General features: G+C 47.0%; 1 protein-coding gene across 1 annotated transcript in view; it reads right to left on the bottom strand.

Moving 5' to 3' along the window:
- DENND1A (DENN domain containing 1A) overlaps window positions 1-27,476 on the bottom strand; it is a 293,403-nt gene that overhangs the window by 43,912 nt on the left and 222,015 nt on the right. Inside the window, exons 10-15 of the mRNA XM_082656160.1 lie at window positions 24,536-24,640; window positions 24,075-24,162; window positions 22,111-22,151; window positions 19,708-19,779; window positions 18,426-18,482; window positions 9,745-9,876 (exon numbers count right to left, since the gene is read on the bottom strand). Of these exons, the coding sequence (XP_082512286.1) occupies window positions 9,745-9,876; window positions 18,426-18,482; window positions 19,708-19,779; window positions 22,111-22,151; window positions 24,075-24,162; window positions 24,536-24,640 (495 nt within the window). The remainder of the gene's footprint in view (window positions 1-9,744; window positions 9,877-18,425; window positions 18,483-19,707; window positions 19,780-22,110; window positions 22,152-24,074; window positions 24,163-24,535; window positions 24,641-27,476) is intronic.

Here is a 27,476-nt window from a genome sequence, read left to right as displayed (position 1 = left end):
CACAGAACAGGTATCCGTGATTATCTGCTGAACAAGTGACCTAGGTTCTTGGCTCTTTCTCCACCTCTGGGCCCTGGGTTGCAGCTGACTCGGCACACTCCACGCCCCAGAAGCGGTCACAGGCAACTGTGCCCATCTCTGTAACCTGCAAGCCCTGATTCGTACCTCCCTGCCATGCACTCACCTGTCCCCTCTCTATCTGGTGCCCTGGGTGACCTCTGACCTTGGCCCTCCACCATGTATACTCTTGATTTCAAGATCCCCACCACTCTGGGTGTGAACCTTTCTCTGCCATCAGACAAGAGGACAAGGGCCTGGGACAATGTCTCCTGTTTGGCTTCTGTGCACATTTATCTGTTTTCCCTTCTTTTGATAATAGCCCCCTTATTTCCCTTCCAGGAACTACCCCTCCTGTGCTTCTTAGGTATGTGTTTCAGGTAGAGCCTTACTCGTGGCCAACAGAAAACCCTTGGCCACAATGATGGGTTCTAAGACAGGCAATATGATCAAAGTTGGTTCAATGAGTGAACCCATGCCTCGTATGGCAGTCACTAGGAAGTGACACCCTCCTGCTGGTCTCACCCCTGGAAGGATACAGTCTGGAGCTGCTGCAGCCAGGGAGAGCCTCCCTGAGAATGGTACCAGCAGAGGAGGCCAAGCCGGGAGAATGCAGCAAAAAACTGGGTCTGATTGACATGATTTAATGCCTGGATCAAGTCATACTTGAAGCTGGTATGAGTGAACAGTTTCTTTTCTTTTGTCTCTTGCAATCCAAAGTAACCTACTTGATGGAGATTCCTAGTATAAGCCCTGCCCCTGGTCTCTAGGGGCTGGGCTGGCCCCTGACACCCCCAATACTAACTCCTACACATGCCCAGTTTCTATCCTGCATTCTAATCCCTCACACATACGAAGAGAGCACCCAGCGTGCCTCTGGTGTCTAGTGATGGGTTTGGTGTGCAGAGTCTACGCTGGGTGCAGAATACTAACTTTCTTGTCTTGGTGCCAACCGAGGCCCAGAAATATTAAGGAAGGCCTGGGATCTGGAAGGAAGCCAGAAACAAGGCCTTACCTGTGGCCCAACATCCTGGGATCCTGGGCCACCTGCCAAGGCTGCTGCACTGGCCCCATCGCTACAAACTCAGCAGGAAACTGCCATGTTCTTAGCACAGAGCTGGAGCGTGAACCTGAGGTCTAGTAATAGACAACATGGCTTTGAATCCTGACTGTTGCTCCTGAGCTGTAAACCTTGGCTAAGCCCCCAATCTCTCTCAGCCTGTCTCCTCTGCAAGAGGAGATGATACCTGAGACCCAGTAGGCTGGTTAAAAGGACTCAGTGGACTCACTCGTGGGAACTGGAGTTGGAACACAGACCCCCTTTTCCAGGTCTCAGCACGGTGCCTGGCACGTGGTGAGCAATTCAGCCTCATGGCCCCCCTCCCCTCCCTCACTGCTCTTCGACCATAAGACGTGTTCAAACTGCTGTGGAGGTGCCCAAGACCTAGCAGGAGGGGGCTGGACTATGGTCCTTGGCCCTTTGCAGTCCTCCTTAACTTGTGCTGAATGGAGGTCAGGTGGTGGAGCTTAGAAAGCAAATTGCTACTTTGAACCTGGATTTTCATTTGGCCGCTGACATTCCTCAGCCCTTCCACGGCGCATCAGGAGCCCCTGAGCTACCTGTGGCATCCTAGCTGAGAAGGCAACAACACACGCTTAATCAGAAATCGCCTGGATTTTTCAACCCAATCCTTAAAACTTCCAGAATCTGATTTCTCTGTTTTTGACTAGCAAGTTTTTCCTCTTGAAATCGAACATGTCTGCTCTGCGGAGCAAAGCCTGGCCTTGTTAACCTGGCATCAGAAAGCTGTCTCTGGGCTACCTGGGCTATGAGAAAGTGAGGCCACCTGGAAAGACAGGACCAGCCAGCCACCCTCGCCAGAAGACCTGACAAACCCACTACCAGTGAGGGACCACACTGCTTCGGTAACGGCAGGGCATGAGTCAGAACAACTCTGCACAGCCACCAGCCTGCACTGAAGGCAGAGCTGCCTGCTGGTCACCCTGTAGGCGCACGCGGGAGCTGGAGGGAATGGAGCGGGAGGCCACCCCAGTCGTGCTCGCTTTCTCACGCAAAAATCTGGTTGAAAGAGTGGAAAAAGGGGCAATGGAAAAGGGGGAACTACGATTTGAAAACAACAGGGCTTGAAGGAGCATCGTGCAGGGAGCTCTGCCTCGTGGCCTGTGAAGGCACAGCTGATAAGTTAGGCCAAGAAAACGACTTCGGATGGCAGACCACGACACTCACCTGCTCACTCACGCCCGGTGCCCCCACCTGCCCCCTGGCCCCTTCCCCTCACGTGTGTGAGTCAGACTTGGGCGCCATCTCCCTGCCATACCCCCAGTGCCTCCCCCCCTGCCCCACGATGCCAGCCCTCCTCGGTTTAGCTGTTGACTTTCCCACAAGAGCTGTAGGCACGAGGGTCAGTTACATGTGTGCACGTGCAGGGGGGCTGCCACTGAGGGGTGTGTGTTCTGAGAGCCGCGGTGTGATGGGCGCTGGGAAGACAGGCTGACTGGGAGGCCGTGTCAGTGGGTGACTGACATCTGGCTCTGCTTTTGCTCCACTGGAGAAAGAGACTGATGTTTACCGAGCGCCCATGTGTAGCGCTGATCCAGACAGACAGTACCTCACTCAATTCTTATAAAGACCTATGACGTGAGTATTATTATCCCCACCCTAAAGCTGAGAAAACTGATTTCACTAAGGTTAAGTTACGTAGTGAAGGTTACCAGCTTGTTAGTGCCAGAACTGAAATTTAAGTCCACAGCTGCCTGATGCTAAAAGCTGTGCTTTACCCTCAACCACACTGCTTTCATCAGCTGATCAGCCTTTGCCTTTCAGCAGCTCCATACTTGGGGGGATGGGGGCTGTATTTGCTTTCTCTCTCTGTGAATGGCTGTTACAGATGTGCGTGCCTGTGCATGTGCATGTGTGTAATTTTTTGGCCATACCATTTGAAAGCAAGTTTCAGACGTCACCTAAATACTGCAGTGTGTACCCCTGAGGCATAAAGATAAGCCCCTAAAAACCATGACATACATCAACAATAGCTCTAACATATCACCTAACACCCCAGCCCATCTTCAGATCTTCCAACTTTCCCAAGAATATCTTGGAAGCTTTTAAAAAAAAAAAAATCCAAGTTCATACCTTGCATTTGGTTATACAGCTCAGTCTCTTTTACAGATAAAATCTTTGCTTTTTTGATAGAATTCAAGGGACACCGGGCCTTTCCTTCCCTTGCCTGCTCTCTTCCCAGCTTTCTTCCTTTCCAGGTCAACCCATCCTGGAAGTCTGGGGGTGTCCCAGTGCTCGCCTCTCTCCCCTCCCCTCCGTTCCTGGGGCATTTAGGACTAGACCTTAGGAGCTCATAAAAACACAGAATGAGACAGGATCTAAATTCCTATAATACAAATCTGTTTCTACTCGGAAACAGAACCCTTATTTATGGAAAGTGATTTGGAAGTAGTTTTTGACCACTAATGGAATATTCATTTTCCTTTTTCAAATGAATGGAATTACAAGCATAGCAACAGAAATAAAACCAAGTAACCTGGACACACAACAAGTACTTAAACAATAATCAATTAATTATTAAGCAATTTGAAAATCCACATCAATAATGAAACCCCAAGACATCTACTGACTGCCAGGTCAGTGCCAAGCCCTATGGTGGATGTTCCAGGCTCACATTCTCATGGCCTAAAGGTATAGTTACAAGGCTGCGTGAGATGCACTGCATGTGCCAAGTTCTGGGGCAGCACAAACACAGGAGCGACCAAATCAGTCGGGAAGATTTACCAAAGGGACATGCTCTGAGGGCGGACAGGCAGATCGCCCCGGGCCTCGCGGGCTCTGCCAAGGGTGAAGGTGGAATCTCCAGGGGAGACGGGGAGCAGGGAGGTGGCACGGCCACTTGTGTGTGAGGCTGTGTGGGGAATGCAGTGCGGGGGAGTCTGGAGGCCCGGAGGCCAGTTAGGAAGCTCTGGAGCGGTCCAGGTGAGCGATGACGCAGCCTGAACCAAAGCTGTCAGAGGCGCTGGAGAGGAGAGGGACTGGGCGGTGGCAGAGGGCAGAAGGGAGAGGCTCTGGGGCGTGGGGAGTGGACCTGAGCTTGTGGATGGACCTCGCTGTGGTGGGAGATGGAGGAGGGGGGTGAACGTGGCGCGAGTGCACATTCAGACTGCAGGCCTGTGGTGTGAGGTGTCTGGAAACATGTGAACATCTGTCTGAGGTGTTTGGGAGGCAACGGCTGAGTTGAAGGGAATCGTGTGTGACTTCCAGACTCATTGGGACAGAAGGGGTTTCTCAGGGCACTCAGAGCTGAGGGTGCTGAGAAGGCATTCGCTGGCTGGGCAGCTTCTCCAAAGCAGCATGAGACTGGCAGTAAGTGACCCAGCTCACGCTTATAAAGCACAACTCTCCGTATGCACAGATAAGCAGGCAACCGTATTCCAAGAGCTGCTTCTGGGGGTGTATCCAAACCACTCCGTCCCAGGTCTCTGGAAGCCTGGTAGCGCTTAGTTTGAGCTTTGGTTTAACTGGCTTTTCAAACTTTATGTTAAAGAGGTTTAGAGAGCTTTGCTCTCTAAATAGACACCTTTCAACGCACACTTTTTGGAATCTAGCAGATTGGAAGACAGGCAATTACTCTGTTTGTAGGATCAACTGGCAGGGGGGGAACACAACGAAGGGGGCCTTGGAGTGGGTTTGCCCTGTCCTCCCACCTCCTGAGGAGGCCCAGCCCCTGGCCGAGGCCCACAGCAGGTGGCAGCATGTGTGCAGGACTAGAATCCAGTGTCACTGGGTGCCACTGCCAGGCCAGTTCCTCAAGCCGGGGAGGGAGAGCTGCACTCAGGTGAGAGAAGCAGGGGTGCTGCTGGGGGCGGAGTGTGAATTAGCTCCTAAACCAAGTGAACGTCTTCTGGGCCTGCTTCCCCAGCCGTACAATGGATACGAGGCCTTCTTCCTTACCAGCTAATGTCGATTCGATTAAACGAGTACAGAAGTGAAAGCGCCTGGCCTGTCCACTTATTAAGTGCAGGGAGCAGAGCAGTTTCCATGGGGGCGCTGCCTCTTCTGATTTCTCAGATGGGGAAGGGTCAAGCCAAGACGTCTGGCTGAGGGGCGCCCAGACCCTGCTGGGGAGGGCAGGGCTTCCTCACTCCTTCCCCAGTCACAGAATAGAGAGAATGTCCACTTCCCTGCCCAGGAGAGAAAAGCGTGGGGGAGCCCTTAGCTTCTCTCTACGCCCTCTTGCTCTCGGCTGCCCAGGGGAGGAGTGTTTCCCTCTGACTTTGGGAGAAGGAACTGAGCAGGCTCTGTGCTCCCGGGGGCCCCGCTCCCGCCCATCAGTCAGTCCACAGGCACCCTGGGCGCTGCCTGCAATTGTCCACGTCTCCTGTGGGGAGTAGCTCAGTCTTTTCAATTTGGAGGTGAGGTTTCAGCAAGCCCATTTGGCCTCAGGTCTAAAGCAGTATTCTCCTTTTAGCCTATTGGTAAAATAGCTGGCATTTTTACCTCATTTGACTGTCTCCTGGGCCTTATTTCTCATTTGATTCTGAACTTGGGAGAATAAAAAAAGTTATTTATAGGGGGCTTCCCTGGTGGCGCGGTGGTTAAGAATCCGCCTGCCAACGCAGGGGACATGGGTTCGATCCCTGGTCCGGGAAGAGCCCACATGCGGCGGAGCAACTAAGCCCGTGAGCCACAACAACTGAGCCTGCGCTCTAGAGCCCGAGAGCGCCGCAGCTACTGAAGCCCGTGCACCTAGAGCCCGTGCTCCACAACAAGAGAAGCCACCGCGATGAGAAGCCCAAACACATTAGCAACCAAGAGTAGCCCCGCTCACTGCAACTAGAGAAAGCCCGCGTGCAGCAACGAAGACCCAATGCACCCAAAAATAAATAAAATTTTAAAAATACCAAAAACACTGCTTAAAAAAATAACAAAGAAAAGCTATTTACAGCCTCCCTAAACCTAAACATTTTCCAAGGTAGGAATAGGTATTCTCAAGTCAGAGACTTTTTTTTAAAAAAAATATTTATTTATTTATTTATTTGGCTGCACCGGGTCTTAGTTGCAGCATGCAGGATCTTTTAGTTGTAGCATGTGGGATCTTTAGTTGTGACACGTGGGATCTAGTTCTCTGACCAGGGATCAAACCCGGGCCCCCTGCACTGGTAGTGCAGAGTCTTAACCACTGGACCACCAGGGAAGTCCCTCAAGTCAGAGACTTTTGAACTCTTTAAAGAAATCAGACATGATAAGGATGTAGAAGCCAACTAAAAATCCCTTTATTTGCCCTTGTCTGGAACTATTGACATGGCTCATGATGAGGTCTGAGGGGCGTTACGTATGTCTGCTTTAGAAAACAAATGAAATGCTAGTGAGTTCAGTTTGTTGACAAAATATCTTTCAGTTGTAGGGTTCAGCTTAGGTCTACAGACAGTGGTCCTGCAGGGGAAGAGGCTGCCCCTGTGGGGCCCTCAGAGTGCCCTGAGCTTACCTCTCTCACTGTTCTCATCACTCTGAGTTGGGCTGTCCACTTGCTATTCTGTCCCCCTTATAACGCCCTACAAGTACTTTTTTTTTTTTTTTAAGCACATGGTAGGTCTCAATACATGGATGAATAGATGCAGAATTAAAGGGAGGAATGGTCATAGCCTTGAAAGAGGAAGCTCTGGTGCAGTAGAGGCAAGAGAGCACCTTTTCTCCCCCAGGGGGTCTGAAAAGGCCTCCCCCGGGCTCCCTGCCACCCTGCCAAACGTCTTCATGGCGTCCCCTGGCTGGCTCCATGGGCACTAGCTTTGCAAGGTGGAGGGATTAATGTAATAAAGATCTCAACAGTCTCTGCCCCCAGTGGAAAGCTAACTGCTCTTAGAGAATGAAATCCACAGGAACACAGACTCAAGGCAAGGGTCTTTCTGAGGTTAGTGTGCACTGTCTGGCTAGCTTAAATTATTTTTCCAGGACACATTAGTTTTACTAGACATTTCAAACAGAAGCTGATGTCTCTGCTTGGTGACGGACCTGAAATGGGTTCTGAAGTTGAACTGTCCTGGGTTTCTGTGCTGGCAATGTGGCCCTGGGAAGGTCCCTGAGCTCTGGCTCTGGGTCCACAAAATACAGCTAATGATCCCTTCCTCAAAGGACTATGGCAGAGATGACACGTTTTCCAAGAGGAGAATACGTACTGCTGGGGCTACATGAGTAGTTTAGGTGATACATGGATGGACACTTAAAAAAGTTGTTTTGGATACACCTTTGAAAAACACTGGACCAGTACATCAAACTATGGTTTTACCAACAATCATTGCATAAGATGAGGGTAAAGTTGGTATAAATGTCAGGCTGGAGTCTGTTTAAAGAAAAATATCAAGTAAAAAAAATGGTACAGATGGAGTACAGAGGAGAGAGTGGCAAAAAATTCTGAAATGGAACTCGAAGGACTTCTTTGAGAATACCTAGCCCCTAAAACTCATGTCTGCCGGTAGTAGGTGCTCTAGAAACGCTGCGTGTTCCGGTCAATGGCCCATCAAAGCAGGCCCCCAGGGAAGGACTGAAGGACAAGCTAGTACCAGGGCAAAGCTGGAAAGAGTCAACAGAAAGAGGTCTGCGGTTTTTGTGGCCCATCCCCCCTGCAGCTAATCTGTCACCTAATGAAGAAGCGGCCGGCACAAGTGAGCTGGCTGGCAGTTCACTTACAGCAAACTGATTAAGAATGTTCAACCAACAGCAGACTGTAGACCTTTCCAGAGAAAATAAATAGAGTGCAGACTGTATGCAAATGTGTTTGTCACTTTGACAGCACGTCTCAATTAAGGCATCTCGCGGCTGTGGGTAGGCTCTGCGGCTGCAGCTGTAAGGGAGAGCCCGCTGCATGGCTGATACTTGGGGCTTGACCTTAATCCACATGCATGCATTAAAAAAAACCCTGCCTTCCTGTACACTTGCATAATGCTGGCAGCCACGTGAGGGAAGTGACAAACTGGGGAAAAAAAGCCACTTTCATCCTCTCCAGTTTACAGACCTGTGAAGGCACAGACAGCTCTTATTTCAACAGAGTTTGGGGTGGCTTTTTTAATTGTTTATCCCCCACCCGTGCGCACACACGCTCTTATTCTGCATTTAGCTGGGAATGACATTAAAGCATCTCTACTTCTCGCTGAAATGGAAAGAAGGTCTTTCTCCATTTCAAATAGGGCCTCCTTTTTTGTGTTTCGAAAACGGAATGTTTAACACCATGAAATCCCTCCCCCCCCCGCCCCCTCTTTCTCTGTAATGGGCTCCAAACTCCAGAGAGGGGCTCTTTTCATGGGAAGGTTAGTGTGTGCAGGAATGAGGACAAAGGAAAGCAGGAAGCTGGCTCTGGAATGCCATGCTGGCGACGACCGAGGCTGTGCTTTCAGCAAACACAGCCAGGGAACTGGGGCGCAGATTTCTCCAGCCGGGCCTGAGCCCCAGGAGGAGGCAGCTCCTCAGGGGTGCAAACACTGACGCAATTTGAAGATAATCATTAATCAGATGAGCACTGCCCTGTGGACGTTTCTTTCTTGGGCTACATTTCAATTTTTATAACATCCCTTTTAAGTGTAAAATCAGAAAAGGGGGATGGATGTCCCCAAGTTTAAGACGTATGAATGTATTATCTAAAAATATCGATTACAGAGGAAGATTCTAATGTTTCAACAAACTCATCCCTCACAATAATAACCCACAGCAACAACTTCATTAGTTCCCTTCATTTCTAAATAGCTCAAAGCCTGGTACATAGCAGGCACTTGATAAATGTCTGCTAGAAGCAGGAACGTTTTAAATGCATGCTTCTAGATCATTTAGGTGATAAAATAGCATCATATTTAAGATAAAACCATGAAGATCATTTAAATCATGGGGATGGAATTCATCATCTAATAAATGGTTAAAGAATCAGATGATTTAAGAATGAATAACCTTGCAAATTCTTGTTATAGTCATAGCTTGCTAACAGAGCCATTTCTCACAAATAAAAAAATATGACTTTTGCTAATCAAGAGAGTTAATTCAAGAGTAGAGGAAGGTATACAACCTTTTTCAACCAAAAATATAACCACTGATAGGAAATGGATAAGAAAATTTTCAGTTTCTATATGTTTTACTTAAGAGCAAAAAATCAAACAACTGGACAATTTTTAAACGCTCAGGTCGAAAACAGTTGGTTACAGAATCGGATCATGAGAATCGTAGCGTGAGTGTTTACTCTGAGAAGCACGACACCCAGAATTGATTTTCAGGAAGTACATTAATAAAGAACTCCTAATTGATTTTTTTTAAGACTTTGCTTGTTACCTTTTATTTGAAGGTGCAAAGAAGGGCCTGGGATGCTAAAGTGTTCTAATGAGATGCTTAGCTAACAGAGGCACCTTAAACAGAGTACCTTGGAGTGGGGAGGCAGCAGCTGCATTTAATGACTTCATTCAACAGTTCAGCTGGTTTACGACCAGAGCCATGCTGTCTCCTCAAAATTTCTGAAAATTCACCTTTTTGAAACATGTTTGCACCAAGCGAACCTTTGAGACGTGCTAAACTCCATGGAGTTGTTTTGTTTTGCCAGAGAGAGCCGAAATGAAAAACTGTTACATGTGCTATATCGTCTGCTGAAACATAACAAAAAGCCCAGATGGAAGGGCCAGGGTACCTACCTGTCCAAAGTGGACTGTGATTGGCCTCCGGTCTTCTCGGAACTTGGGGTCCTTGGCCTCCACCAGTGGGGACGGCGCCGTCTTCGGCAGCTGCTCTTCTGTGGTGGGGACACAGCCATTCTCGGTGATGTCCTGCAGGGAGAAGTCCGGTCAGGGGGTTGGTGTCAGGGTCATGACCCCTGCCATGAGCACAGGGGCTCCATCCAACCCCATCGCTAAGAGGCCTGCCAGGGAACTCCCTCTGGGACATTCTGAGCCTATCCCCCTGCTAAAGATGAAGGAAACGGAAGGCTAACTTGGCCCTTTGACTTTTAAGGAGTAGAGAAACCAAAATCATGCATATTAAATTACAAAGATAACATCATAATTCACAATAGTGTGTGTGGGGGGGAATGTTTCATCCTACTACCTTACATGGTTATTTTAATTTTCAAATATTCACTCTGTCCACATGCAGACATTTAAAAATTACTTGCAATCATAGCTCGTGCATGGTTTTACATTCTGTTTTTTTCTACTATAAGCATCTCCACGGTGCTCCACAGTCATTAGAATGATAATTAATGGATGCATAATATTTCACTGAGCAGATACTCGATAATTTAATAAACCATTCTTACTACTACTGGGCATTTAGATTGTTCCTAATTTTTTTTTTAACTTTCTAAACATCTAAACATCACAGTGATAAACACTGCAGTCTTTCTTTCTTTTGTATTATTTCTTTTACAGAAATCCCTAGGAATGAAACTGCTTGATCAAAAGACATAAACATTTTTAAGGCTTTTTATTCATTCTACCAAACTGCTTTCCAATTTACACCAACCACCAGCCATGGATGTGTTATCCGTTTCACCGTGCGTGTTAGCCTCATCGTTTTAAAAATGTATTGCTAATTTAAGAGGTGAAGAATTAGACCTCATTGTTGTTTTAATTTGCATTACTTTGATTATTTGTGAGTGTGGACATTTTATCCACATTTGTTTACTGATGATGTTACTGTTTGTGAAAACGATGTGTTTCTGCTCCCTCTTTCTTAGCCCTAGTCTTTCTGGCAGAGAATGAAGAAAGAGACCAAAGTCTAAGTTAGGATTCTATGGCCTGGAGAGTATTTAGGGAGCCAATGTCATTTTTTTTAAATCAGAAATTTACATTTAATCTGTGCTTGTGATGAATGAAGTCAAATTTTAAGGTAAAGAAAAATCCCAATGTGCCACAGGCAGGTAATGGCTCCTCTGCCTAACGCTGGCAGCTGACTGTACCCATGGGTTCTTTGGGACGTGGATGGTGCCGAGTTGTGCAATGTGGATCATATGGCTTTATTCAAGTCATGAAACTTGCTTAAATCTTCACGGAAGCAAGGCAGAGATTAAATGTACACGTAAAAAACATTTAAATCATTGTTTTTTTCTAAGTAAAAATAACAGCTAGAATAAAATAATAAATACAGTTTCCAATGATTTTCATTGCAAAAACAAATACACACTTTGGTCAACAAAACACACACCCTTAGTACTCATTAAATTCTGCACATAAAAGACAACTGGCTGTTCTTACTTAGTCAAATAGAGAAAACGGTGACACATGGATGAAAGTGATCCCTTACTAAATAATAATGCATTAAGGAAGAAACACATGTAACATCTTTGAGTCTCAGTCTCCTCATCTGTAAAATGGAGCTATGGCAGCTATGAGGAGTAAAGGAGATTAAACAACATACGTGTCTTGAACGTTTTTACTCAGTAGTGTCCTATATACAGGACTCAATAATAATAACTGAGTACCTACTAATAAGGTATTCAATAAACTATAGGGAGTAAATCAACTACACTTTAATAATAAAAATAAATAAACAATAGGGATCCCTCCCCCACCCCTCTTCTCTGTATGTTCAACTCCACACACCCAGCTGAGTCTCTGCACTGCTTGGTAACAACACAGGGAAATGGTGACCTTTTGGTTGTGCGGGGAGGGCTTGCATCAAGTGGCCCCCGAGTCTTAGCCTGACTGAGGCTCAGTGATGAGAGAAGTTGCCGCCAGCCAATTAGAAAAAGCTTTCTTGGAAAGGGGCTGCCCTAAGGTGCTCAGGTCAAGTGGAACAAAGACGGGGAGGGGCTCCTTCTGTGTCAGAAAGTAACAAAGGGCAAAAGAGGCATTTTGGATACAGTGGGGTTACTGAGAGGACAGACATAAGAGGTTGAGTAAAGCCAAACAGGAAAAAAAAAAAAAAAAAATTCACTTTTAGTTCAGGAAAAATATTGCATGTGTGTATGACTGGTTGGGGAAAAAAATAAAGACATGAAGCAGTAGGGTAATCTAGAAAGAAAATATTGATAGTAATGAAAACTATAAGATGATAACTATTTTTAAAAATGTCTGTGGTAGTTTTGGGAAAAATGTCTTAGTTTAAGTTTTTAAGTTAAAATTTTAAGTAAAAATTTCTTAGGTTTTGTTTTTACCATTTAACTACCTGTCTGATCTTTCCAATTCACTCAACCTCTCTGCACCTATTTCTTTATTTTTGCAACGGACACCATCTGCTTGGCGAACTTCAAAGCTACTAAGAGAATGGGTTAAATGAGATGAGATGTGAGGAAGCGTTGAAAAATGTCAAAGTCCTGCACAAATTGAACGTTAGAGCCTTATTCCCTGCAAAATGGAAAAAGCACCATCTAAAAGGAAGAGCTTCCCTGTGCTGAGTGTCTACTACTTGAAGTCACTTCTCCAGACCCTTGACCTTCACTATCACACTTAGTTTCCAGAAGAGCCACAAGGTAAATAGGATTATCGCTCTTTTATAGGTGACGAAACAGGGCTCAGAGAGGGCAAGTTACCCAAGGCTACACGGCTAGAAAGTGGAGGAGCCCAGAGCAATGTGATTTCTGGCATTTATACCATATCGACCCATGACAATAGCACAAGAGAAGGTATTCTGAGTTGAGAAGGTGCTCAACAAATCATCAGGTGTGACCTCGTCCTCAGAAACCCCTTTGTCACACTGATCCTAAGCTGCCAGTGCTGTGTGCTATCTGCACACTTATCTTATCCCTATAGACTGAATGCCTTGGGGTTTGGGTTCTCTGCCCCAGAGCCTGGAATATAGTACATGCTTTCTGACGAATCTTTGTTGAATTGAACATTTGGAAGGCAAATGTGTCCAATATACACACGTGCTTGTGCATCAGTAAGCAGTGCTGCACGCTAATTTTCTTTAGTTACAAGAACCAAAGGTGCCCAAGGCTTCTTACAAAGTCCTGTAGCTCGCCCCACCAGTCTGTTAACTTCTTCACTATTTCCTCCACCTGGGGAAGGATGGCTGCTTCTTCCCAGGTCCTAGAGAGCAGGGCGGGAGGAGCCCTAGTCAGGAAAGAAATAGGGCCCGTTTACGTCCTCTACTGTAGGCACCAGTAGAGACCTTACACACTGTAGGGATCCAAAACCACAACTCCTGGTGCTCACGATTAAAGAAACTGTGTTCCAAGAATTAACTAAGATGCCATCAGCAAAGAGTATGGGAGAACGGGCACTCTCATACCCTTCTGGTAGGAACACAAACTGCAATTCCTATCAAAACCCTAAAAGAGGTAAAGGGCCTTTGGCCCACTAATTCCACTTCCAGAAATTTATCTGGATGAAATAATTAAGAATTCCCCCATGGATTTACCTATGAGGACGTTTGCCTAGAAAAAATGGGAACTAAAGTGTCCAATAATGGGATTAATGAATGTATGTATGTCCATCAGATAAAATTATGTGTAGCCATTTAAAACAACAACATGTGCAGGAAACATTTAGTGGTCTGAGAAATGGTCAGGATACAGTTAGTGAAAATGCAGGTTATAAAATGAGGTTATTTTATTTTTGCTTGCCGGATTTGTTGAATTTTCTCCAACAAACATGTTTTTCATTTGTAAATGTTCAAAGTGTCATTAAAAAAAAAAACCAAGGGCTTCCCTGGTGGCGCAGTGGTTGAGAATCTGCCTGCCAATGCAGGGGACACGGGTTCGAGCCCTGGTCTGGGAAGATCCCACATGCCACGGAGCAACTAGGCCCGTGAGCCACAACTACTGAGCCTGCGCGTCTGGAGCTTGTGCTCTGCAACAAGAGAGGCCACAACAGTGAGAGGCCCGCACACCGCGATGAAGAGTGGCCCCCGCTCGTCGCAACTAGAGAAAGCCCTCGCACAGAAACGAAGACCCAACACAGCCAAAAATAAATAACTTAATTAAATTAAAATTAAAACAAAAAACAAAACAAAATCATGAATCTGGTGGGAAGTGTAAATCTGTTCCTTCCTGAAGAGTCACACAGGAGGAAGACACTAGACAGAGCTGCAGATCAGAGGCCACTGCAGGGCGGCCGATTTCTTCCCAGGAGCCTCCACAGCTCGGCTCAGAGCTGGGACACTATTAGTTCCCATCCCTCGGTAAATCAAAGGAGTCAGAAAATAATCCGATTCGTATCACCTTCCCCAAGCTGGAATAAAAAATCATGACTGGGATCTAATTTCCACCTGTCTGCGGAGAAGGCAGGGCCAGAGTCCCCAGGAGAAGCCTGGAGGCAGGAACCCAGAGAAGGAAGGGGGCTCTGTGTGGCCTTGGGTGGGAGCTGGGGTGAAGGAGCTGAGGATGTGACTTCATGAGGCAGAGGTTCCAGGAGAACATTCCTGGCCCAGGGGAGGTAGGGAGCAGGGTGCCTGGAAGACTACTCTGTGTGTGGAGGACCAAAAGGGAGAGGATCCCACGCCAGCCATGTTCTCAGGGTTTGTGCCCACAGGTGTGTGGACAGATTGGTTGCTCCAGGTGTGGGATGTGAGAGGACAGATGGGATGGTAACTCCCACTTGCCGAGTGGCTACTACGTGTTGCTGTTTAAATCCATTACCTCTTCTAATCCTTACAACAATCCAGTAAAAATCTGTATTTCCCCTACTTTACAAATGAGAAAAACTAAGTTCAGAGAGGTCTAGTAACTTACTCAATGTCACACAGTTAATATCCTACACAACCAGCACTGAACTCGGTTCATCCATCTGCCTCAGAAGCCTAAACACCACTCCACATTGCAGGGGGGAGCTTTAAAGCCTCCTGGGAGGCCGAGGCCTCCCATCTCTGACTCAGCTTGCTGGTCTCCATGTTCGGATTTGTGCAGTGCCCTTCTTTTCCAGTCTACTTCACACTACAGCAAATGCAAATTACAATATGAATATTGATATTGAAATAGTATCCAGAGTTGGAATGTCTGTGATTGAGGTTGCAACGGAGACAGGGAGCTGACAGTTGTGTGATACTGTGTGAAAACGTCTGTTCTACAAGAGTCTACCGGGATCTTCCTGCCCTACACGTGCTTCCTCACTCTCTTCAATACACTAGGAAATGTTTAGCCAGAAACTCAAGCCTTCACTAACCCAACTGTGAGTTTGCTCCTTTCAATCACACAGACTCTAAATCAACAAGCTCAATTTATCTTTAAAAGATCAAAGATTTAAAAAGGGCGGTGAGGGAATTGCCTGGTGGTCCAATGGTTAAGACTTGGTCGGCCCTTTCACTGCTGTGGCCCGGGTTCAATCCCTGGTCCGGCAACTGAGATACTGCAAGCTGTGTGGTGCGGCCAAAAAAAAAAAAGGGGGGGCTGTGAAATGGACACAGTTGATTCAGTCATTTTGATTTTGATACTGAAGAAAAAAGATAATTTTTTAGAGGTTCCCTGACAGGCAAAAGAATGACATCCTTATGTAAATATCTTAATGTTTCCTGTAGGTGAGAAAGAATGTGTGTGCAGCCACTGCTTTTAAAACAGGGCATTCTGGTGCCAGCTGCATACGGCGCTGCAATAGAATGCGATTTGTTGAGAGCCGCAAGCCCAGCCACACAGCATCCTCCTGCAGGCCAGCTCTGGCAGGGAGGTGCTCTGGACAAAAGCACTGCATTCTCCCTTTAGAAAGCGACGGCTGGGTAGCATTCTTTGCCATTTCTTCTTCTTCCTAATTTTGAGCAAGTTAAACTTCAAAGAAGGCCAAGCTATAGAAGAACTTGACCACCTTGTTCCATTTATCCAGAGAAATGTGTTATCCCTCCTTCTTTTTTTGTTGTTGGGCCGAAGCAGAGCAGGTATGGAATAAAGCCACACTACAGTCTCTATTAACAATTATTTGCCAATGGTCACACGGATACCCTGAAAGCGCCTCTTTCAGATGCTTTGAAAGTCTGCAGCACAAATGAACGAGGGATGGAGAAGGGGCCCTGCTCAGTCGTATTAGAGACGGACCCTCCACACACCATGGTGACCTCTCCACAGGTCAGCCCCACATTTTCTATTTGCAATTCAAACCCAAGGCGAGAGTGAAGAGGGCAAGGTTGGGTTCTTGATTATACCTGAGGGGTCACCATTGCTATGCAGAGTTAGAGGAGGCCAGGTGGCAACCCAGTACATTTGAAAATTGGGTCTTTGTTGGGAATTGCCTCAATTTCATAGCAGAAACCAAACTTGAGATGTCTGTATTGGACGCATCGAGGGAGCCACACAGATATGTTGCCACGTAAAGGGGAAGGGGCAGAGGAGAGGAACAAAAAAGCCAAGGAAATATTTTCTACCGCACTGAGAGAGGTCAGACAAAGCCAAATCCTAAATTAGCTCAGGAAGGGGAGCTGCAGCACTGTGGAAGACCTGGTCCCATCTGTCCCAAACAATGCTAGAGTTTCAATTACAAAATAGCTCTTCCAAGAACAACTGCAAAATATCAAGTCTGAAGAAATCTGTAAAACCGAAGGGGGGGAAAAGTGAAAATTGAAAAGGGTGCACTAATAGATCTGTCAACAGTCCGATGGTGACAAGCCGCATTTCTATGAAATGCCGTCACCATTTGTGTCACCTGAAATGTACTGACACTCTCTACAGAACATTATCTCCTGAAGCTATTCTTGAAAAGACTGGCGGGGGAAGAGAAGAAGGGGAGAAAAGGCTCTGCCTCAGATACCATCAAGGAAAGGAAAGGGAGATGGCGTGAAGGAGAGTGATCTAGATTGTTTAAGTGAACCTTTGAACAACATCAAAAACCTGAGCTTAACTGGTTATCTGCAGAAATGTTACACATCATAAAAAGGGGATTTTCTTAAGGCCCGATGCTTACTCATACGAGGAGGGAGGCAATGGCCTGCAGAGAGTGGATCTGACCAAGGAGGCGCACATGTCCTCTGCTTGAGGAGGGACCCTTTCTCTGCTTACTTTAGGTAATATTCTAATACTAGCCCGATGCAGTTATCAAGGAGGGAAAACCTGGTGAGAGCTCTGCCCTCCCTGCCCCTCCATTTTATATCAGCAGTCCAATTCAGTTACATGTGACTGGGATAGGAGATAAAAAGGTATATTTAGGGACTTAAATAACATCCAAGTAAAGAATTCCACCTGCCAGTCTCTGGCAGGGTGCAACAGACCACAGTTAAGGTCTATGTGAATTTACATTAGCATGATTTTAATTTCAGGACTTGAATCTCAGCTGCTAAAAATTCACTCTCAGCTGAAACTTTTGAATTTGAATCTTAGTCAGAACAAATTATTTTGCAATTAAAGTTAAGGAATCAATTCCTTTGACCATTTCAAGTTAATGAGAGGTCCTTTCTGACTTCCTAAAATTAAAACTGCTTTCAATTTTTAAAAAACTGCCGAGACAGACGAAGGCCCTTATTAGCCTGGTAAATTTCGGGGGTGTGGGAATAATGAAATAAGTGATCTCAAACACCTTCTGGAAAACAAAACACTTGTTTCAGGAAGGCAGTATGAAATACTAGAGTGGTAAGAGCAAACACTGAGGTAGATGGATCAGGAATCGAATCCCGGCTCTGCCAGGCTCGAACAGCATGACCTTGGGCAAATTACGCCACCTTTGAACCGTGGTCCCCTTACACATGAAATGAGAATAAGACCCCCCAGTGTTGTTCTATGGATTAAATGTGAAAGCTCCTGGCCTGGACCACCCTTAGAAAGGGCTTAACGAAGGCTGGCAATGCTATTAATGACGATGATATTCATAACAATATAAAGATGCCCTCTCTGTTGTATGAACCTCTCTGTACAAGTCCAGAGAATCAGGTAGGGGGACTCTTGGTCAGGATGTAGTTTGTATGATTTTATACGATTTTACTGATGGTCTGAGAAGACAATCAGAGCCTCTCCCTGCCCCTCTGAGTCTCACACATGAACTGTGAGTAGAGCCCGAAGTGTCCTCCTCAAACCCACCCTCTGTGCCCTGTTCTGTGTGGCGGCCGCGTGCGTGCCAGAACCATGGCAGTCATTTCCTGGAGATGCTTCTTGGTTTTGGTTACAGTCGGCCCCGGAGCAGAGGTCAGCTGTAGGCGGTGGTGGTGCCGGGACGGGGAGGCCGAGCCAATTTGTATGGACCCTGGTGAAGCTCAGGCCCGGTGGGGCGGGCAGGGGACAGACTGACAGTGGTAACTCTGAACTTGCTTGCCTTTGTGGGTTTAAGCCAGTCTTAATGTTATTTGAAGACAGTTTTTCGTCTGTGAATATTTATAACAGTGTGAAAACTCCCGGACAGCTGGTAATGCATTTTGAAGTGTGCTAACAACACTGTATCAAACAGCCTCTATTGATCACATCGTACTTTTTTGTGGCCACGCATTTCATACATGGTGCTTATACATTTTGAATAAGAACTTCAAGTACCTTTTGCTTCAAGCGGTTTTTCACCTCTTTTATTCCCATTTTTGCATGATCTTTTGCCTGCATGAAAAATTAATTTAAGTTAAGATTCCCTCTCTGTTTCCAGCAGGGACTATGCTTGATTTCAGTCCATCGTGAATCACCTTCTCTGATTACTAGAAAAAGGAAGGAAAAATGGGATCATCAAGTTGAAAACATAATGGCTATGAAAACAAATACAATGTTGAAAGGTTAAAAAAAAAAAAAATCCCTTAAAGAGGCTACAGAGATTTTATTTTCTGCATTTTGATGGGACTGATTTTTTTTTCCCCTCCGAAGCCCTTCTTCTGCTCTCTGTAATTATTTATCTCCGCAGCCTGGTGACAGCTACCAGTAAGAGGAGAGCAGAAGCTTCTTCAGCTGCAAGATTCAGAATATCTATTACACTTCACCAGGGCAGGGCCTCAGGACCAATTTTCTGCCCAGGCTGAACAGACACATCACTGGGTTCCTCTGGTGCCATTTCTTAAATCTCATTTCGGCAGACACCCTGGCTTTTATTTTCTGTCATTCTAAGACCTGTGTGGTTCTCTTGGCAGCCACCCGCCCCATTAAAATAGCTACAATTTAAGCACAGAAAGGACTAACAAAATTAAAAATGGAAATAAAACAAAACCACCCCAGTTAAGTGGCTCAGAGTCAAATTAGCAAGCAAGAGAAATCATGAGAAAAAATACTTGAGGCCCGTAAAAGATGGAGCATCGGGAACTGGTGTGTTCTCTTATTTTCACTCTGCTGTGGGCACGAGTTTCACAAACAATGCATTTCCTATATAGGGCAGTGATGAGAGAGATGATGAAGAATTTGGGACAAAAATTCGGGGGTGTGTCCCACCAGGAGCACTCTTCAGTAACCTGTAAAGGAGCTGCTTTATTCTAACATTCTAACAAGGATACGTGTAGGAAAGGTCTGCCAGAACACCTGACAGACCACACCTCTGGTTCTCAGGGATGTAGGCGTGGAGCAGCCTGAATTTTAGCCACCCTGTCTACATTTTAAAAGCTAAAACCAGTAGCCTCCCTTTTCTCTATTGCAGCAACTGTGTGTAGAAACATTTTAAATTAAAAATGTCACTGACCTGGTCATAAAACATCAATGCCAAATAATTCTAAGAGCATTGAGAGCTTTAGGAAATTGCACAGCAGCCCCCGAACCATCTCTGCAACATAGGATCAGGACTATTTAAGAGTCTCGTCATGCTAAGGAACAGATCTGTTGGGATCCTGAGACCAAGACCAGTACTTACGAACTTATAGACGGTCTTCATGGCTGGGTTTGCTTTCGTTTTTACAGTATTCAGAATTGCTCCACTTCCTTTCTATAATAAAAACGCCAGTTAGCAATTTGGACTGAAGATATAGTAGGCCAACACCAACAAAGACCTCTTCTCTTTAATCAAGTTAAGCCACATTTCATAAGTGTGTAACTTAATTAGAGAAACAGCCCTAGATGGTGACTGGTCCCGGGCAATTAAGTTACAGCCACGGCGGAATCCCTCTGGGGGGGTATGGGAGCGGGTGGCGAATGAGGATGGAGATAAACTAGCTGAGCGGGGAGACCCCAGGCTCAGTAGTTTGCTTGGCGCCTGTCCACTGGCTGGGAGGAAAGCTCGTCACAGGCTCTCTGAGGCAAGGGTTTCCTCAGAGTGATCTACAGCTTCTCAAGAAGTTCCAGCTACCACGGACAACATTAAGGGAAGTTGAATAACAATGGACTCTAACTAACACCGAGCCAGGGCAGGAAACTGGGGGCCCACTTAGGCAAGATTATCTGGCTACTGTGGCTACCTTAAGCCATGAACCCTTCTTTCCTCACCCTGGTTTTCTGTGTTGTTTTTTAAAAATCACGGTGGTAGGCTGCCTCCCTAACACATACATCTTGACAAAGGGAGAGAATGAATAGCCACAGACGTTCGTCGTTTATACTTTAGTATAAATCCGACACACCGATTCTTTGGCTCTGTTTTTTCAGGAGAGCAGGGGAGCAAAAGGAGGAGGGAAGGCTTTCCCAGTACACAGAGGAGGCAACGCATGTGGATGAAGCGTTTTGTGAGGGCTCACTGTGGGGACGTCCTGGCTTAGGCTCTGAGGGTACCGAGCCACCGGAGGACCCGTCTCTGCCTTCAAAGACCTCCAGTCTGGGGGGTAAACAAGTGCAACCCAAGATGGTGAGAGCCGCACTGGCCGTGTGCACGAGGGTGGTGGCAGCTCACTGTGTGGAAGGGCGGAGAAGGCTTTCGAGGATGAAATATTTGGTCCATGAAGGATGAGTAGGAGCTCATGGTGGGGAGAGGAAGGATAAGAACATTCTAGGGACAGGAAACAGCACATAAATAAGTGCAGAAGCTGCAAAGCCATGGTGTGTTCTGTGAGTAACAAGGGCCGTGCATCGCGGGAGGACTGGCAAGTGGGGCTGAGAGCCAGACAGGGTCAGCCCACAGAGGGCCAGTACAAGGAGTCCACACTCCAGAAGATTTTTAACCAAATGCATCACATAATCAGATCTGTGGTAATTCCAACTGATTTGAATGGAGAGAGAGACCTGATCCAGTGCATATACGACTAGAGTAAGATATGCTATGTAATTATTAGGATTAACTTTTAGCACAATTTTTGGTAACTGCCTGCATTAGAAATTTGAGCTTTAATTAAGAACTTCAAAATTTGACCTAGAAAGCATTCTCTGTTGTAGGATAATAGGAAATTTTCACCCACTCACACATTCCACACTGCTTTCCAAAATTACTCAGTATCCTATTTCAATGGTTCTTTAGAGTATTAAAACTCCCTTTATCAATCAATCAACAAGTCCTTATTGCTTGTCTGTGATTTGCCAAGTGTCGTGTTTGGCCATATGAGAGGAACAAAAGAAGCCTTTCATTGAGGAATTGCTTACTCTCGGCCCACTGCAGCCACTTCCAAGGAACCTGCCTTGGCAGTAGCGCACTTGGCCCACAAGCAGGAGAGAATACTTGTCACACTATGTCGGAGCTGCCTGTCTATGTGCCTGCCTCCCCAGTAAGGCCGGGAGCTCCCCCAGGACAGGGCCTGCGTCCTGCTCTCCACTGTCTCCCCAGCACCCAGCGTGGCGCCCAGCACACAGAAGCCCCTTGGTACACACTCACTAATGAACCCACGTAAAGGAAAGGCAAGCATCTGAATTCTTTAGTGGCTTCTGAAGCCCTAAGCACCTGGCTTCCAACACAATAAAAAACTGTTCACAACAACAGCGAGGGGATGAAAACTCTCAGGGGTGCGTTTTCCATCCTCTCAGGAGCCTTTGCGGTGAAACATATTCAGAGCAGCAAGAGGCACGAATTTTTGGTTTTCCCATGAAGAGTTCCCAACTGGTCTGGCCCTAGAAGGAGACCCCGCAAAATGCTCTAAGATGGCAACATCCTTTCAACACGCCTTGGCCTGCTTCCTGAGACACGGAAGCTTCCCTTGGCTCTCATCATCGTCACCGAGGGATGGCTTTGGACAGTCTCATCCTTGGCCCGAGAACGGCCTGGCTTTACAAACAAAAGCATCTTCAGCTGGGAGAACAGAGCGCCCTGGGCCGAATGACAGCCTGGTGGGTGGCAGGGGAAGAGGAGGGCTGCCAGGAGGCTAAGGAGGGGCCCAGGTGGCTCTGCGGGGGTGACACTTACCCGGACTGTGGAGAGCCACTGGTGGTACAGTTTATCGCTCCCTGGGGAAGGAAGAAGCAGAGAAGCTGGTATTTAAAGAAGTCATGTGTATGCCCTCAGGAGTTCCTCAAGCTGCTTTCAGCAAGCAGGACTTGGAAAGTTCAAAATCTGGGGAATCACGTGGAGGCTCCCATGCACCACTCCCTGAAGGAGTTTCTGCCACAGGTTTCCTTTCTCAAAGTGAGATCTGATCCTATCAGTGCCCCGAGTACAAACCCAAATCCTCCTCCTTGCCTACTGGATAGAAGTCGGGCCCCTTAGCAACCCCGCTCTCTTCCCCTGTCCTGTCTTGGCACTACCCACCCTCTGCCTCTCCATCCTGTGCTTCCATCCTGCACAACCTCAGGCTCCCTGGCCACACCTCCTCCAAGCCGTCCATGCCCTCGCAAATGCTGTTCCCCTTGCCTGGCCACCATTCCCTGCTCTCTCTGCTGCAGGGACCAGCTCAGTCATTTCCTCTGTAAGTTTCTCTTACTCCTTCCTCTCAACAGCCCTCTAGAATAGGTAACACCCATTCAGAGGTCCACGTTCTCTAAAGTTCTGTGAGCCACACCAGGGCAGGAACCACAGGGCCGTGTGTCCAGTGTAAGCACACTGCTGGACATACACTCGGCCCTTCTCATGCTTAAGCAGTGACAGGGAAAGAAAAAGGAGGTGCTGTGAGGAACTGATTCATTTTATCTGGTGGGATAAGTAGGTCTTATCAGCAGACAGCTTTTCTAGGAGTCCGAATGACTAGACTTAGTTTAGCAACACATAAAGCCTGTCTTCTCCCCAGAACCCACATTCAACTGTTAGAACGCTACTCAAAACCCGCCTGCTTTGTGAAGCCCTCATGTTACAGAGTGAGCATTAATAGAGCCCTGCTCTACCCGCACAAAACCCCGCGTCTGCTCCTTTTCCTGCAGTGGCTTAGTCTGTATTTGTCTTTAGTTATGAGCTTTCTCCCATCAGTCTAAAAGTTCCCTGAGGGCAGAACTGGGCCCCCCATTCTTACTGTACAGGGCTGTGGACACAGTAGATGTCCAGGAAATGCTCATCAACGACTCACACACCAGTTTTATTGATTACTGTGCTCTCCATGCAGCACAGGCTGGTAGGGCCTGACAAAGGGGTCTGTAGGTGAGATCACACCTGGCTCTATGAGTTTATGGACTGCCAGTTGGATTATCAGCTCAGTCGAGACCAGACACACGCCCAGCAATAAGAGGGGGCTAGCAGTGTGATTATTATTGTTTTGCATTTAGTTTTATTTTGCTGACAGAGACTGAGGCTTTGGGTCTTGGAAAGGCAGCCAGATTGGGATTCAGGAGGCAGGGTCAGCCACTAACATTTCTCTGGGCCTCAGATGCCTCCTTTGAAAAATGAGAGGATGATTCCTCTGGTTCTAAAGGCCTGCAGAGACAGGGCACCCACGATGATCTTCACATTTTAAAGAAACATCGACTAAGCTGCGATCCTCTGCCAGGGTCTGTCCTGGGCGACTGCACAATCCTTTCCTTGGGGTCTCTGATTTAATCTCAACAGGACTCCTGTGAGGTAGGCACCGTTACACTCCATGCACAGATAAGAACACTTCAGCTGAAAGAGGTGAAGTGACTCGACCAAGTTCTCACTGCTGGGCAGTGAATCCTGGTGTCCTAATTCGATTCCTCATGTGCTTTCCATTGCATCGTGCAGGCCACTACGTTACCTAGACTTCGCCCACCCAGGAGAAGCAAGTGACCCCAGCACAGAGGACTTCAGATGGGCCAGTGTGCCTCTCATCAGAACATGAAGAGGAATTCCAACACTTCAAGGCCAAGGTTGCAATCAGTCACTCTAATCCCCAGTGAAGGAAAAAAGAAGTCATTGCCGCTCCTAGCGAACACACCCCAATCCCACAGACAGCCCACAGCTCAGAAAGAAAAACGAAATGCCCTCACCAGCATACTCGCCCATGTTGATCTCCTCTTCAAAAACATCACTGAAGCCCTCACCGGAATTGAGAAGGTCTAATCTACCATCGATAAACTATACAAAGAAAGAACAAAAGCGTTAACAGCTAGTGCAAAGGAACGGGGAAAGGACGTTCAGCTGGGCTCCTTAGTAGATGACCAAAGAACCAAGACAGGAAAGGGTCTTTGGAATTGTGAGCTTAAAAAGGCGAGTTTCTGACAAACTCGCTGCGTGTTTATGATAACTTATAAACCTGCATGGCATATTTGCAAAGGCTCCGTCTGGTGGCTGAGCTCCCTTCTCACCCAATCTCCCTCCCCAGACTCTGGGCCTCTCTGGGCTGAGGCCTGCGTTCCCCCCATGCCTGCAGCCTCAGTGCTTAGAGTGGAGGCAGCTGCAGAAACCCCACCAGGGACCCAGGTGCAGAACAGGCGAGGGTGCCGGGCACCTGTTTGAAGAGCTGCAGCTGTGTGGCGTTCTGCAGGAACTGCCTCATGGCTCCGGAGCGATAGTGGGACACGAAGGCTTCCTCGCAAAAGGTGATTGGCTCCTCCTGGGAGACAGAGATGAGACGGGGAGAGGAGGGTTAGAGGGATGGAGTGAGAGAGATCAGTGCTTGAACTCTGTTAGGTGGCACTCCTACATCTGCTGATTTATCTAATCCTCACTTACCTGTGAATTGGCTGTTATGCTCGATGGCATTCTACTCTGGATGAGGAGGTTATTTCAGAGAGGAAAAGACATCTCCCAAGGTCGTAGGGTAGAGGCAGGGTGGGAACCAAAGGCAGTATTCCAAACCCCACCCCGCCCCTTCCATATCAGCCACAGGCACACCCCAACAGCAAGTTAGTGGCATGTGCCCTTCGGGGGGGATAATTTCCAAACTCTTCTTTTCACTTTCAGGAGAGGAACTCTTTCTCTGGACAGCACCTTAGGCAGAAGGAAACCTGCCGCATTCAACAGCCCAGCTGCTCTGGGAGGGCTGGGGGCAGGAATGGAGGCTGGGCTCTCCTTGCTGGGTGGTACCCCGCCCCCCACTTGCCCCTTTGCAGTCCCTAAGGCACCAGCCGTGGAACGCAGTGTGGAAACTATTTACAGAGTGAGCTTAACCAGTAGCGAGTTATAATTTTAAAATAATTAATTATATTAAAAACCAGGGATGATCAAAAATAAGATTTATCATCCAGTCAACTTTGTGCTTACGCTGCTTGATGAGCACTACACTTTATGAGTCAAGAAGAGACACCCTGAGCTTAAAAAACCACCCATCTTTGTAGTCAGCACCTCACTCCTCCTTTGAAGGTATGTGGTACTCATCTACACAGACAAGTCTTTAATTTCAACAGTGTATTCTCAATTCTGAAAGATCAGACTTTTACATGTTGAACTAAATTAAAGGTACCTCTCCCTTCACAGACTTGGTGGCAAACACAGATGTCTGAAGCTCTACTTTTATCCTGCTTTAATGAGTTAGGTGAGTGTTAAAGTTACTGTGTAGCGGCTGTAAATTCCAGGAGTCCCTCCTGCTTAAATCCAGCCAATATTAGCTCAGCAACTGGGCAGACCTACTGCTCAAGGGTGATAAGGATGACCCTAAAATACTAGGGTGAGGGGAATGTTTATTTTTATACAGTTACACCTCACCTAATTTTACAAAGAATCTGAGGCAGCTTACATGAGCACCTAAAACAAAGAAAAAAAATCAGCGCTGGAGAATACATAAATATGTAAAACGTATTTATTTGGGAAAATAGTATCTGGATATGCAGATCCTATATGGTTTCTAAAATTCAGTTACAAAATTAGCTCTGAGCTTCCTGGCTGCCACCGAAGCAAGAAGGGAACAATGCAAATGTTATATTGTCTGTGAGGAAAAAATACACACCAGTTCCTCAGGAAAAAGGGTTTTCATGACATTTATTACTTTGGCACGGATTTATACCTTCCTTGCTGAACAGTGGAAAGATCAGCTAGTGAGAACCAACAGAAGCCCACCTGGAATTCCATTCCTGTGGCCTAGAAGTGTCGCTCCTCACCCTTGGAACCACAGCAGGGCAATTAATTCTCTCTCCAGGAGGCCTCATCCACGAGCACAGTGTCACCCGTACACTGATCACTCCTGATAAACACCATCAGCTCAGACGTCTCTTGTCCCAAACCCATATGTCTCCATCTCCACCTGAATGGCCCACCAGAACCTCAAACTCAGAATGGCCAAAACTCCCAATTACTATCCCATTTGGACTGCACTCTAAATCTTTTTTTCTTTCTGAAGTTATCATTATCCATAGCTACTCACAGCAGACCTATCAATTCCCTAGTCTTTCCCATTTTCCCACTGCAACGTCTCATCTGTCTGTCCCCTGCTCTCTATCCCTTGGCACGGGCCTGACTGCCATGGTGGACGTTCAGCTTCATGTCCCTCTCTTGTTTCGTTCCTCCCCGTCCACTTCAATCCTTCTGGCCAGAGTGATTTCTAAAATGCATATTGGATCATGTCACTATCCTACTCAAGAACTTTGATGGTGGAGATGTTACATTTTTGTGATTATTTAATTCTTGCACTAGACTATAAGCTTCATGGGGGCAGGAACAGTCCCCGTTTGTCTAACAGCAAGTGTCACACACGCGAGCTCCTGTGCGGGGGAGGAAAGAACAAGTCCTTGCTCCTTAGTCAGGCAAACAAACCTTTCCTAAGCTGAGAGAGTCCTCGCTTTTCCAGAGTCCTTTTGTGTCACTTTCCTATGCTCCCCCGTACACCTTATGCTTCAGAGGTGTCTCCTAATCACAGGCCATGTCCTTTCCCACTTTCTTCCGTGCTTTTGCCAGTTCTACTCCTTCGACCTGGACTGTCATGCTTTAAACACAGGCCTGTGTGCGGCAGTCACTCACCCCTGCTCAGTGCTCCCACAGTGCCTTGTGCACCCTGCGTGCTGGGTAATCTTCAGTGGTGTCCCTGTGACCAGAAGCTCGAGAGGGCAGAGGCCCTGCTGGACGCATCACTATACTCCCTGGGGACAGTGCAGCAGCCAGCCCCCAGGTAGAAGCTCGAGGATTTTGGTTAAAGAGCTGCAGAATGTGCTTGGCCTGGCTCCTGTCACATGAGCCCTGCGATCTCTGTGTGGCTGAGACACCGCTTAGTCTGATGGTGGAGAGGTCTCAGAGTACGAGGCCAGGCTGAGTGACGCTTATGTCCAGGGAGTTTAGAGCTGCTCAGAGGAAATGCTCATTGGAGCTGTTAGCATTCACTCCTGGAGCTTTGGCCCAGTGTTGCCAGGAAGGAGAAATCTGCCGAGAGACCAATGAATTCAAGAGAGTCTGCAACCGAATTTGCATGGAAGAGTAGCCTGAGGCAGGCTTTAGCTGTAGGAGAGCAGAAAGAATCTCAT

Source organism: Grampus griseus, assembly GCF_964374135.1.
Source record: "Grampus griseus genome assembly, chromosome: 6".
Taxonomy (NCBI): Eukaryota; Metazoa; Chordata; class Mammalia; order Artiodactyla; family Delphinidae; genus Grampus; species Grampus griseus.
This window is presented reverse-complemented; position numbering and strand designations above follow the sequence as displayed.